The 14554-nt window shown below is 53.7% G+C and overlaps 1 protein-coding gene across 1 annotated transcript in view; it reads right to left on the reverse strand.

Moving 5' to 3' along the window:
* The window catches only part of MGMT (O-6-methylguanine-DNA methyltransferase), a 158530-nt gene that overhangs the window by 111947 nt on the left and 32029 nt on the right, over window positions 1-14554 (reverse strand). The window contains exon 2 of the mRNA XM_079793032.1: window positions 10970-11106. Coding sequence (XP_079649158.1) covers window positions 10970-11094 — 125 coding nt within the window. The 5' untranslated portion in view covers window positions 11095-11106. The remainder of the gene's footprint in view (window positions 1-10969; window positions 11107-14554) is intronic.

The following is a 14554-nucleotide window of genomic DNA, read 5'->3' on the forward strand; positions in this document are numbered from 1 at the left end:
ATGGAGGTGTGGTGTGTGTGTCTGAGCTCTGGCTTCCATGTGTGGTTGCACAGGTCAGTTGTGCATTGAGAGTGCACCCAGTCTGTCATCCATCTGTCGGACACTGTGTTTCCCTGTTGGGGCTGTGACAAATAAGGCCACTATTTGTAAAGGCTTTTATTTCACCAAGTGGGTCGCATCTTCAGCGGATGCTTCACGTCATCACAAATTGCCAATGCTTTCCACAGTGGCTGCTCCATTTGGCTTTCCCACCAGTGGTGTGGGGGTTTGTTTCTGAACATCCTCCCTTCCCTTTGTGTCATTTTCCAGCTACCTGGAGGGCTTTAAGGTTTACTGTTATGGGGGTCTGCGATGATAAGGTCTTCTAGATCTTGCTATCTTGAAGGTAAGCTTAGTATTAGAAAGACAATTTTTTTGCTGCGCTTAGGATTTTAAGTTGATAGCATTTTTTATTTAAAAGGTCTTGTTCCACTGTCCCCTGACTTGCATTGTTCTTTATAAAAAATCAGCTGTCGTCCTTAATTTTATTAGTATATTGCAACCCCCTGCCCTTGGCTGTTTTTAAGATTTTCTTTATCATTGGTTTTGAACAACTTGACTATTTCATGCTTTTGTGTACATCCGTTTGTGTTTCTTGGGCTTAGGTTTCATTGAGTTTGGTTTAGTGGGTTTATAGTTATCAAATTTCAAAAATGTTTGACCATAGTTTTAAAAATCTTTTTCTTCCTCCTCAGTCCTGTCCTTCAGAACCTCCAATTACACACGTACTTGGCTGCTTTACGTTACCCCAAAGTTCTCAAATATTTGGGGATTTTAAAAATTGTTATTTTCCTGAGTTTGCATTCAGATAGTTTCTGTTGTGTTCTCAAGTTCACTGCCCTTTTCATCTGTACTCAAATCTGCTGTTAGTTCTAACCAGTGCATTTGTCTTCTCAGACATTACAATTTTGATCTCCACCAGCGCCATTTGTCATTTTTATAGCTCACACTTCTCCACTTACCTTTTTGACATGTGGGATACAGTTGTAATGTCTTTTAATATCCTCATGTGCTGATTTTAACATCTGTGTCAGTTTGGGGCTGGTTTTGATTGATTTTCCCCCTCATTGTGGCTCGTCTTTTCCTCCTTTTATGCCTCTCTGATAAATTTCAGTTGGATGCTGTATGTGTGAATTTTGCCTGGTTGAGTGTTGGATACTTGTGTGTGTGTGTGTTTTTAATAAACATTGTTTAGCTTTTTGTTATGAAATGCAGGTAGGCCACATGAAAAGTTTGATCTTTTGGGGTTCTGCTCCTAAAGTCAGAACTAGAGTCTCCGTTAGTCTGGGGCTAATTATTTTCCACACCGAGGCTAGTCGCGCTCGGACTCGACCCCGTGTCCTGAGCGCTGCGGTGTCGCTCCCCCCAGCGCGTTTCCTCTCCCATCTGGTGACCTGGTCGTATGCCTGCTCCACTTTGTGTGGTTCTGCTTGTTAGCACTCTGAGGGCCTGGGAGGAGCCTCTACCCACCTCCGGCCCCCGCTCTGTGCACCTCTCTTCCTGCACCGTCTCTTCTACAAGTTCGCCCACTCTGTCTCCATGGACTGTGGGCTCCATCGCCTCCACCAGGAGGCCTCTGGGCTCTGCCTGGATTCCTTCTCCTTTGCCACCACCTTGCACAGCAAGAGTTCTGCTAGGAAGACTGTCCCTACCCCAAACACTGGCACATCCACTCGACAGAAGCCACCCGGCCGCCCCCACCGGCGTCTCCGAATCCCCATTCATAGAAGTCACAGCTTGGCCAACTTTTACCTCATTCCCAAACAACCCTTCCAACCACCACTGTTTTCAGACACTTTATGACTACACGCCCCTCTTGTCTGAGCCAAGCACCCTTCAGATGTGCACCCAGCTTCCCCCAGCCAGCATAAGTGAGGTGGGACCCCCTCTCCGAACCTGTTAAAGTGCACACCCTGCACCAACACAATCCTCACAAAGGGAACCTCTTTTGTAATCAAGTCAAGACTGTGCTTGCTGGGACAAGAGTCATAGCATTCTGACTGCCAGTGGCTGGGGCTAGGAACCCTTAAATGCTGGTATACCCTTCTTGCTGGATCTTAACTGCTGATACTACATTTTTTATGGAAAATTTCCAGCCTCTGAGTTTTTCATTGGACTGTGAATGGTAAATGACACACTTTTCTAAGTTTACGTTCTTTTTCTTGGCTAGACCCACAAAAATAAGATTCCTACTTTCTCGCCTCTGCCAGCAATTCCATGGGCAGAAACTATTCATTGCAACATAGAAATAGTCTAATTTGTCTCTGATACAGATTCACAAAATAGAGAGAAAAAGTTGCTCACACTGGATCCAGTCCGCTTTGTTAAAATTTAAATAAATGCTGAGTTAGCCATCTTAATGAATCAAAATCTCAAACACAAGTTTTCAATCCATGTAGAAATATATGGGTTCCAGGTCATTTCCAGGGGAAAATTTATACAGATACATGTCAGTTTACCAAATGTGCTAAAAGCAATTAAACTATGAAGTGAACCGTATTTCATATTAAATTTATTTTTTATGTAAAAGATGTGTTTCCAAGTAAGAACAAGACAACAGGCCAACGTAAACCTTTAGGTGGGAGGGGTTCACATTACTAGGCCCGTGTGGGCTCACGGCGGCTCCGTCATCTGTCCCCACAAGAACAAATCCCACGCCCTGGGTGGGACCTTCTCAAAGCACAGCATTCTGCGACACCATCCAGGGGATCTGTGAGGTCAGACGAGCACCCGAATAATACTGGGGCCATGTTGGCCTCTGTCACTGTGGACATTTCTGCAGATGGTGCCGAGGTCATGGGGAAACTGCTGCCCTTGACCATGGATCAGGGCTGTGGCAACAAACCATACCAGTGGTCATCGCGTTCTTCACCCGGACACATTTACGGAGGGGAAAGTTTCCTTTAAGAATGGCTCTGTTGAAGCAGTAAACATTGCCAATTGTATAATGTCTGGACCCTGAGTACCTCCCTCTCTCTCTCTCTCTCTCTCTCTATATATATATATATATATATATATATATACACACATACATACACACACACACACACATACATACATACATATATACATATATATATTGATTTCAGAGAGGAAGGAAGAGGGAGAGAGAGATAGAAACATCAATGATGAGAGAGAATCATTGATTGGCTGCCTCCTGCACGCCCCCTACTGGGGATTGAGCCCACAACAGGGGCATATGCCCTGACCCAGGAATCAAAACACAACCTCCTGGTTCAAGGTCAATACTCAACCACTGAGCCACAACGGTCGGGCCTGAGTACCTCTCTTTTTCAACATGTGTTTTGTTTTTCTTTACAAACTTCTCAGCTTTCATTTCTAATACAGTACATATCAATAGATATCCCCCATGTGGGAAAAAAAAATAGCTCCTGGGTGTCCTCAGCGTTTAAGGGTGAAACCAAACAGTTTGGAAAGCCGTGGACTAGACCCACGTTGGGCGGCCGCGCTGGCCGATGGGTCCGAGTTCAAGTGTGGGCTGGCGTCATGAAGAAAGGACAGAAGATTCCCTGGGCTCCTGTGTGGCGCCTCCACCTGCAGGGCCCGCGGGACACCTCTTTCCGGTCTTTCCTTGGTAGATGATGGTTCCTGGGAAAAGATGTCCTTCCCTGTGTGCCCGTGCGAGGGGTCCAGGTCTCTGCTGATGACCTAGGGGCTCTCCCTCCCCCTGCGCCCGGGTGTCCTGCCCCGGAGGTGGTGAGGGGAAACACGCTCCAGGATGCTTCAGTTGCGGGCCGGGGGGCCGCGATGGGAGGGGCGTCCAGCACGGGCGTCGGGGAGGTGGCGTCCGAGGGCGTCTGCTGCGTCCGAGCGCTCCGACTCCAGAGGAACTTCCTTACCCACTGCTCCGCGGCTGCGGTCGGCATTCTGGTTAAACACTGCCCGGTGGTGGCCGACACCCTCCGCCGACGCAGGGGGACGGGGAGGCAGTGAAGGAGCGGCCGCAGAGCCCTCATGTCCAGAGGAGAGGCAGGCGCTGTGCGGCCGGGCACGGCTGGCTTCTGTTTGTAGGAAACCACGCAACTTCACGCCGAGCCCTGGCACCACGCCCTCCAGGGCCACGCAGTTCTCTCCTGTGGGTGCAGGACCGATGGGCCAAACCAGGGCGGGCTGACCGTCGGCTGTCCTGCAGCCACAAGGCGGCGTGGATGAGCGCGTTATTAACGCGGAGGCCACCCGGCACAGACGCTGCTCCCTTTACTTTACTGCCACCCGACGGCAGAGACCGCGAGGCTGCACCCACCACCCTGCAGGCCCCCCATCCCGGGAACAAGGCGCTCTCCCAGGAAGCATCCCGGCTCCCGTGTCGTCGCTTTGGCCATCGGCCTGAGAAACGAGGCCGTCGTCCGGCTTCCACGGGGACCGCAGTCCATGTTCCGAGCGAAGCATTTGCACAACTGAGTCACCGACACCGTAAGTCAGGGTGGACCGGGCACAGAGGCCTCACCCTCCGCTCAGCACGCAGCGGGGCCGGGACTGCAACACCTCGGGACTGGGAGCCAGGAGCCCAGGGTGGGCAAGAACACGGGTCCCGGGCTCACGGCATCCAAGCCCTTGTTTTAAAAAACAGACGGTTTCCATAAAGCCAGAGAGCTTGGCAAGTTTTTCCTACAAAAACATGCTTATTTGACTCAAGAGACCTCCTTAAGGAGCACTCTGTAAAGTAAAATAATTACATTTTTTAAGCACATACACCACCAATCGTTACTTCGAGCCGCTGACGAGCCGCGGTGAGGCCAGCCCGGCGGCTGCGGGGGACAGGGGCGGGTTTGGGGTTCTTGTTACAGGAGCGCCTCCGAGGGTCTGTGCTTCAGGGGTCCTCCTCTTCCGGGAAAGATCGGTTATAATAAAGTGCGGCAAGAACCTGTATCAGAACGTCCCCATCTGCCAGAGAGAACTCATCTGTGAGTGTCCCGGGAAGGTTCTGAGGACACGTGGGCCCTCAGGAATGACCTGGAACGGGAGTGATCTGTCCCGGGTTCCTAGCAGGGGGCAGAGCCAGGCCGTCGGGGTCACACAGGCTCTGGACATGCTCACGGTCCCGATGGTCCACGTGGCGGACGGGAAGATGACAGGGGAGAACAAAAGCACGAGAAAACCACCGTCCCTGCCCGTTTAACCGACAGACCCAACGCGGCTGCAGGATCTGAGCTCCCCCCGGAGACTCACGGCCCTCCCGCTCTCGCTGGGTGGTTCCTGTGGAACATCTGAAGGGGAAGACCGCCAGGGCACCCAGTGAGGCGGATGCCCCCTTCCCCCTCAGTGACATTCGAGTGCCAGAGGGCCCAGGTGCACCCCAGTCCACCTGGTGACCAGGCCAGCCACCCACGTCCTGGAGGAGGGTCAGGCCCAACACCGCCTTGTGTCTCAGCAGCAGAGCCGCTGGCGCGAATGAGCAGCCGCCACCTATTACTAGAAAGTGGAAAACAGGCTGCCGCGATTTCAAGTTTTCAAACGACAGAGAAGTTTCGCAATGATGAGGTTCCGGCCTTCCAGCATCGCGCGCCTGTATTTGTCGAAGGCGGTTTATGTGCAAAAAATAAACTCAAAGGCAAGCCTCCGGCCCGAGAGACGAAGCATGTGCCCTTCTTTCCGGCTTCCTGGCTCCAAAACTCCTCCCGCTCTGTTCGCACCGTCCGTGCGCCCGGGGCGGGACAGGCCACTTTTCAAGCCATCAAATACTGTAATCAACTTAATGGGAAACTGAAGTCCCCAAAGAGCACTGGAGAAATAAACATTCTACGGCCCTTCTCCTTCGATGTCAGACATTGCAGGACCATGACAAGGTCAAAGCCGTGCGGCCTCCTGGCGACGAGGGCGGAGAAGGCAGCCTGGCTCTGGCAAGCAGCCAGCCACTCCTGGACATGACGTGGCTAATGGGAACTTGATGTTGACAGGAAGTTATGAAACTGAGACTATTACACCACTTTCCAAACCCATATTCTTCACTCAAATATTTCTAGGGAAGGAAAGGTGAGTAATTTATACAAAAAAAGAAAAAAGAAAAAGAAACCACTGTATGAAGCTGTATATACAGGGTGGGGCAAAGGGAGGTTTACAGTTGTTCGTATGGGAAATACAGTAATTGGTCAGTCATAATCAAAAATAAGCTGTTTTCCAGACTCACAACTGTAGACCTACTTTTGCCCACCTGTGCAGTCAGATGGCTAACGTGGGAAAGGAGTCACAGGTATGAGGGGGGAACAAGGATGCTCTGCTCACAGCAGGGCTGGAGGGCGTGGCCTTGGAGGGTGCATGGGCTCTACCTGCCCGAAGCCAAGCGAGGTGGGAAGGTCTCTCCAGGGGGGCGAGGGCAGCACCCAGTTCTATCAGGTGGTCAGAGGCCTTTCTACACACACACACACACACACACACACACAAGACCCAGATGGCATCCAAGGTGAATCTAGCCACAGCGTGAGGGAAAAGTCATACCAATCCCACACATGACTTCAAAAAACAGAAGAGGAGCCTAGCTGGTTTGCTCAGTGGTTAGAGCATCAGCTTGCAGACAGAAGGGTTGAGGGTTCGATTCCCAGTCAAGTCATGGTTGCAGGTTCCCCAGCCCCCGTGCATGTGGGAAGCAACCAATCGATGTGTCTCTCTCATGTCGATGCTTCTCTCTCTCTCTCCCACCCTCCTTCCCCCTCTCCCGAAACCTGCAACCGAAACCTGACAAGGACACGACAAACGAAGAAACTTCCCTCATGAACTTACACACATAATCACCAAACAAAATAGCAAATTTAAACCCGTAATACGTAAAAACAAAATAAAAACCGTGACTTACGTGGTATAGCCCAGCATTTCAAGATTGGTTTAAAATCCTAAAATTGACTTAGTTCACCACACTTAAAGAATAAAGGGAAAATACTATGTCGACATGTGTACTGAAACCTTTTGATGAAATTCAACAGACTGGGGAAACATCCTCAGCCTGAGAACGAACCCACGGCGCCAACAGAGGCCCCGTCCCTCAGGCTGGGGAGGTCCTGGGCGCCCCCCCCCCGGCCCCCACGGGAACAGGGAGGGTGGGCCACTGTCACCACCTGCATTCAGCAGCATCCGGGAGGCGCTAGCCAGAGCAATAAAAAAGCAGAAATAAAAGGCATCGTGATTCTCTATAAAGAAAAGCTTAGGGAACCTGGGAAACAATTCCTAGAACTAATAAGTGAATTTAGTAAGGCGGCGGAATATAAGATCAACATACAAAAGTCAATTGTTACATCCCAGCAGCCAGACAAGTAAAGCAGTTTGAAAAGGATTTTGAATACCATCCGATCATTCAGAAATCAGATTGACAAAGACTAGGCAGGATCTCTAAGCTGGACACCACACAACTGCTGAGAAAAATGAAAGAGAAACTAAACTACAGTCATTAGCTTCAAAATTAAAAAGACGTCAACCCGCCCCAAAATCATATAGATTCAATGAGGTCCCAAGCAAAATACCAATATGCTTTCCTTTTTTTAGGAAATTGAAGCCTTGACTGTAAAGGTAATATGGAAAATCAAGACACCTAAAGCCAAAACAATCTTTTTTCCCCTAAAATAAAGTTAGAGGACGCATGTTACCTTCATTCAAAGCATCAAGTCAACATGGTTGTAGAACAGACGGAGCGAGCACTTGAGCAGAACTGCCCAGCGCTCTCTGACCCTCACGCGTGGTCAATCGAATTCTGTCAAAGGCGCCGAGACGGTTCAAGGGAAAAGGAAAGTGGTTGTTTCCAACAAATGATGCTGAAACGACTCAATGTCGATGTGGAAGAAGTCAACTGAGTACCTCACAACAAAGTCATGTGAGATAGAGCTCATGTACCCAAATAAACGGTTACAATGATAAAGCTTTTAAAAAGTCTTTATTTTATTTTTCCATCACCATCTATCCTCTCATGCCCTCTGCCGCCTCCGCCCCACAATCACCACACTGTTGGCCACGTCCGTAAGTTCTCTCTTTTAGTTATTTTTTGCTCTATCCCTCCACAACCTCAACCTCCCCCCATCGGAGCTGATAAAGCTTTTAAAAGAATTCACAGGAAAATGTATTTGTGAAATTACATTAGGCAAGATTTCTTAGAGACAAAACTTCTACCCATTAAAAGACTAGGAAATAAAAACACAAGCACCCACATTTTATGTGAGGGAATCATCACTATACAAACATTGGATAAACAACCTGTAACCAGAACAAGTCAATAAAAAACAAGATGACGCCGATTAAAAATGGGCAAAGGGCTGGCAGACACCACACAGTGAAAAGGCAGACATGGTGGATAAGGGGTTTAGACTAGGTCAGTGGTCGGCAAACCGCGGCTCGTGAGCCACATGTGGCTCTTTGGCCTCTTGAGTGTGGCTCTTCCACAAAATACCACGTGCGGGCGCGCACGTACAGTGCGATTGAAACTTCGTGGCCCATGTGCAGAAGTCGGTTTTCGGCCTGGGCGAGTCTATTTTGACGAAGTGGTTCTAACGCCGAGCCACACTCAAGGGGCCAAAGAGCCACATGTGGCTCGCGAGCCACGGTTTGCCGACCACTGGACTAGGCCATCAGGCAAGTGCAAATTAAAACCACGAGATAACACTTCTTACCCACTGGAGCCTAAAACGTTAAAAACTAACACCAAGGGCAGGGGGGAGAGCACAGCACCCCACTCACTCACCACTGGGGGGAACATAAAAGGTCTGACTTTGGGGAAAGTTCTAGCAATTTCTCATCAGGGTAAACACATTTGCCAGGCAATCCAGAAATCCCACACCTGGCAATTTACTCAAGAGAAATGAAAACACGTGTCCCGAAAGAGGCAGGGGACCCGGATATTCACAGCAGTTTTACTCCTAGTAGCCGAACATTGGGCGACTCAAACGCTCACCAACAGATTAGATCAACAAGCTGTGGGGTCCTCCAGGCAAACCCCTCAGCGACGACAGAGAACGAGCTACTCACGCCACACAGACCCCGGAGAACTCCCCTCACTGCTGAGCCTCACAGACCCCGGAGAACTCCCCTCACTGCTGAGCCTCACAGACCCCGGAGAACTCCCCTCACTGCTGAGCCTCACAGACCCCGGAGAACTCCCCTCACTGCTGAGCCTCACAGAAGACAACTGTATACGAAGCTTAAGAACCAGTACGATGCGTCCCTGGGACATAGAACACTGGACGCAGGGAGGGGGCTGGATGAAAGGGAGCGCAGGGAGCCGTGGGGAGTGTTCATCTCTTGACCTGGGTTGGTGGGTACAGGGTTGTACACCACGGTACAGACTCTCTGTACATCTACAAATCTAAGGATTTTACTACGTAATTTTTATTGTTAATTCTGAGCATGCATACAGATTTCCATGCTATTCTTTAACTCTTAATGTCCCTCCCAAAATTAACCATAGATACGTATGTTTGTGCAGATTTATATAAACCATGCTTCTGGGTGTTCCCCCAAAACCTACTTCCCAGTTCGTCCTTACACACAGAAACCCTAATTTTAGCCAATACAGGACAACCCAGCATGCCTTCCAGCTGGGTGTGATCACGTGACCGTTCTAGCCAATGAGAAGAGAGAAAACAGCCGCTGACCCTTCGGGAGCAGGAGGCGGTGTCCCTCTTCCCTGCTGCTGCCTGCGGTGAGTGGCAGGTTGGTGGAGGCTGGCCTGCAGCACCAGGACAGGGGCCGCCGCCGAGGCGCAGAGCCGCCCCACTGCTCCCTCCTGGGAGCTGCCTGAGCCACGCCTGCACCTCCTGAGGCCAGGACTGGAGGCCCGCGTCCCACGGCTGAACCTCATCTGAGCTGGATTCACAGAGCAGAGAAACTCAAGGTTCATCCTATTCTGTGGTCCACAGCGAGCATTCAACTCAACATCTCTTACAACGCTTGATTTTTTCCCCCTTTATCCCCAAATTTACTTTGAAGAGCAGGTTTTAAACAAACAAACAAAAATTCAACACAACCGAAGAGGCTAAGAGACGCAATGGCATTTCCCCCTGGAAATTACTTGCTGCCTGTGATTTCCCCAACACGCCGCCAGCTGGTTGTGGGGAGCAGAGGAGATCAGGCTCAAAGGGGTGCCTAGTTTTGTCTTCAGAAAGCCTATCGATTGCAACACTCGGCTCGACGGGAAAAGCTCACCGCGCAGGCGAGCAGCGGTATTTATGACGGCCGGGGGCTCATTATGGCAGCCTCTGACAGGGCCCATTAGAGTCGATTTTTATGTTGCTTATGTATTTTCTTTATCTAATGTCCCTGGCATTGTGTTTATTAGCCAGTTGACAAACACCGAGCTGGGAAGTGGCAGAAATAACGAGAACCGCCACTTTAACCCGACTCCACGATCAATGACGGAGGAAGCCAATGTGACATCTCAGAGCAGAACACGGAGCAGGCTCTCCATGTTGGCGCCCCTGCGATCAGAGAAACAGAGGGCAGATGGTTCGCCCAGGAGGGCAGCGTGTCCTGTGGGGAAGGCGACGCCCGGATGTCACGCCGCGAAGGGGGTTTCCTGCTTCCTCCCCAGCTGCAGAGAGGCCAGGTGCTCCCCACTGGCCCCCCTAAAGTGGGAAGACGGGCCCCCACTTACAAGCCAAGATTGAGAAGGCACCTGAGCCAGCCAGTTTCCAGAGAAATCCCACATCACGTGTGAAGAATCAGCATCCAGTGGTCACAATCAAGCAGCTCCTCTCACCAAACACCTGGGAGCTGCTGCGTCAAGGGCATGTCCCTGGGCTTAATCAGAGGGGCTTCTAGGGCATCCAGCGCAGGGGCCGAAGGTGAAGGACGCGGATGCACACTTGGGCTAATTTCTGTGGCTGTGCCCGTGGCTCCTACTGCCCTTGGCCAAGGAAAGCCAGCAGGAACCACACCAGTTCCTTCTGTGGCTCCGAGCCACCACCCACGGGGGTGTCCCGCGGGAGTCACTCACCCAGCGGCCGGCGTCGCCCTGCCCAGCAGCTTGATCCCGTGCAGACCCTGCTCGCACCCGGAGATCCGGATCTGCCCCATGGGGCTGGCCACCACTCTGTGCTTCACCTCGCAGGCCGCGTCCATCCTCCCTCGGACCTAAGGAAACAGTGTGAGGAGGGTAAGAACGTGCACGGGAAAGAGCGGGGTCACTCTTAAAGCACAACAGAAACCCCCGTGTTTAAGACGGGAAACACCTTCCAAAGCTTTCCCCCCGCTTTTGGAGTTCGGTCACACACGGTGTCATTCCTACCACCTAGTTACTTGGAGGACAGAACAGCCCCGTCGTCGCCATCGGCAGCACCCTCGCCTGTATTCCCGTGACTTCCCCTCCTCCTCCCACTGCCGATCATCACCGGAGGCTGAGACGGGGCCTCCTTTGGAAGAGCTCCTTAAACTAAGCTCCCCCCTCCTTCAAAAAGCAATTAAACAACGACCCCAGTTCTCACCAGTGAAGACTGCAGACAGGCCACGGCCTTCGGACTAAAGCACGTGTAAACACAACGTGTTACAGGAGCGGAGTGCGTCAGCCCCCACCTGCACCGCCACACCTGTGTCAGGGGGCGGGCGGGAGGCAGAGCCGTGGGAATAAAACCCGCAGGCTTTGCAAAGCTTCCAAACGCACCTACATCCGAACGAATGTACAAACGCACGAACACATCCCATCACGCGTCCTCCAGGTCAGTGGTGGCGGATGTCAACTTTGGTCAGCATAGCAACGCGTTAACGGGAGCAGATTCACCAAGAGCAGTGAGAAGCCAGTAAGGGGGGGAGGCTGGTTGCTAGTTTCTAAAAGTCACACTCACCCCGGGGAGCCGAGAGGTCAGCAGCGCAAGGGAGGGTGGTGGGGTGCGCACCTGCACCAGCCTGCCGTCCTCCTCGCCGACTCCGCAACCGGCCCAGCGCCCACGTCCCTCCTCAGAAGCCCACGCTTCCCACAGTCCCACCTCCCACCCAATCTCGCGAGATAAACTGGCACAGCTGGGCCGCCCGCCCGTCAAGACCCCGTGGGCTCCCGACCGGCGCTGACTGCTCCCTCCCCATCTCCATCTCCCCTTTGCTGTCCTGTAGGCACCTCAAGTGGCCTTGTCCCAAACGGTCACCTGCATGCATGCCTCCCTTATGGGGCATTTCGGAGAAGGCACCCGTCCATCCCTGCCCCGCCCGAAGCCGGGTTACCCCAGGATCCTCCTTCCCTGCCACCAGCCTCACCTGCCCCGCACCTGCTCCTCAGGAAGCCCGGCTCTCACATGCTGTCCTCCTCCGGGTGCCCCTCCTCCCTGCCTCCCACCTGCTCCCAGCTACATCTAGACCCATGAAGAGGTCAAAAGCGTTCCCCCAACCACACCGCGTGTAAGCAGTACCCTGAGATTCCATCCCAAGCCCCCAGGCTCCAGAGCCACGCTGTCCAATCCCCATTTTCTGTGCAAACCGACGGGGGTTTGAACCGGGTGCCTCTCCAGGTCCCATGGGAGCACAGGGGGTTTGATGGGGAACCTTCTCAATGGCCCCTGAATGTCCCACTTCTAGGGACCACAGTCTGTGGGATAGAAACCAAGCTTCCGAGAGGGTCCTCCCACCCCTCCACTTCACCAGGCAGGGTCAGGGGTCCCACCCACCACCCGTCACTTTGACTCGGAGCCAAGGGCACCTGACTCTCAGGGTCGGAACAGGAGTGGCCCGAACCTGTGTAGAGACCTGGTAGCCGGGAAGGACTTGGGGTTAGTTATCCCAGCCATAATCGACATTTAACCCAATGGCCTTGGCCTTTGACCTTGTCAGCAAGGGTGCGCTACCCTCTGCAAAAATCTTATCCAACAGCCTCAAAATCTGACCACTCTTCAAAAGCAGATGGCCACCCCTTCTCCCAGCCCCATGGGCGCCTCCCCCCATTTCTTGGGGCCAGAACCAACAGCTGTCCCCCACCCCACACACCTGGGGACATTTCCGACCCCCTGAGCCAGTGGCAGGTGCTGGGGCAGGGCATTTGCTACCACAAGTCAGGGTCCCCTTGATGGCAGAAGCGTCACACACACGTGCTGGACTGGACAGTCGGTGTGTCCACCACCCAGGCCCAGGGTCCAGGCCCCATTTTCCAGACATGCTCCCAGAGGAGTGCTCCGAGGGAGGATTCCGGCGCCCAGTGAGCAGCTGGACACGCCACCCGTCCGGGGAACACTCAGCCCGCACATCAGCATGTTAAAGCTCGGAGCAGTCTCGCAGCAAAACCAGCTCCTGTGTGTTTACATGGCCTTGTGAATGGGCTCCCCACGACCCGGCCTCCCACCAGGGTCCCGCTCAGAAGCACTGGCCCCGACAGGCCCACGGCTGTTTCCCAGCAGCTCCGGGCCCAGGAGACCTGGCTCAGGCCCCAGCCCTGGAGCCTGACAAGCCACAAGCCCCCTCTCGGGCAGGGCTCCCCGTGGCAGGCTCCAGAAGCTGAGACTGGCTAATTTAAGCACAAAAGCAATTCCTGAAAGGCTGTTCCATAACTCAGAACTTCTGGGAAGGCTGGAGAAACAGCTCAGAAAACTGCAGGATCCAAGGCTGGCCACAGTCCAGCGCAGCCAAAGCCGGGCCTCCGGAAACATCTGCGGGGACAGCCAGGGACTGCAGGCATGCAGCTGCCGCTGTTGCCACCGTTGCCCCTGGAAACAGGATGCTGCAGCCACCGTCAATTCCCTGCTGCCCGCCTCCCTGTCACTTGCCTCTGATTCAAGGCCCAGGCAGGAGCCCAGAGCTGGCTCGGGGGCCAAGCCAGCGCACGCCTGCGCCGAGTGGCAGGGGGAAGGGGCGGCTGCCAGGAGATCAGCCCCGAGGAGGACGGGGACCCAGCTCTGCTGCAGAAATTCAGCAGGAGCAGGAGCCAAGGTGCCATGTCCACGCCCCTCCCAGGCCTCCATTTCCTCACCAGTAACACTGCCTGCACCCTCACCGGGCTGTTCTGTGGGACCAACTGGAGGACGCAGGGGAAGGAAGCCCTGGATGGGCCGGTGGGCAGGCAGCCCTGAGGCCAAGGACCTGCGTCCTCCACGGGACACATCCAACCCCCAGCTGCTCCGAGAGCGCCCAGGGAGACAGGCCCGAGAGTGCAGAGGAGGGGCCGGGAGGTCAGGGGGCCGATGCAGGTGACTGAGGACGCAGGGCCCAGGGGTCGCCTGTCGGACTTCGCCCACAGGTCCCAGTGCCAGGCTCTGGCCAGGCTGACTGGCTGAACCTCGGAGGCTGTGAGCCTGGATGCAGCGGGGAAGGGCCGCGGGCCAAGCCTGGTGAGGCCCGAGCTGCAGTGTCTGCGTCTACCCCCGACAGCGCCCAGCACACGCACCTGGACCACAGCGATCTGAGGCGTGGCCTGCCCGCCGTGCCCCCACCCCGTCGTCCCCAGGACCAGCACCACAAGCCAGCAACACGGCGCTGTCCCTGGGCTGCCGGTCTGAGCTCCCGCCAGGATCAGGCTGCCCCTGTGGCATGAAGAACAAGCTCGTGGACCTGCACGGCCACCAAAGCCGCAGGCCACCAAGTCAGTCACAGAGCGAGGGCGGCCCCA

This window comes from Cnephaeus nilssonii, assembly GCF_951640355.1.
Source record: "Cnephaeus nilssonii genome assembly, chromosome: 16".
NCBI classification, from domain to species: Eukaryota; Metazoa; Chordata; class Mammalia; order Chiroptera; family Vespertilionidae; genus Cnephaeus; species Cnephaeus nilssonii.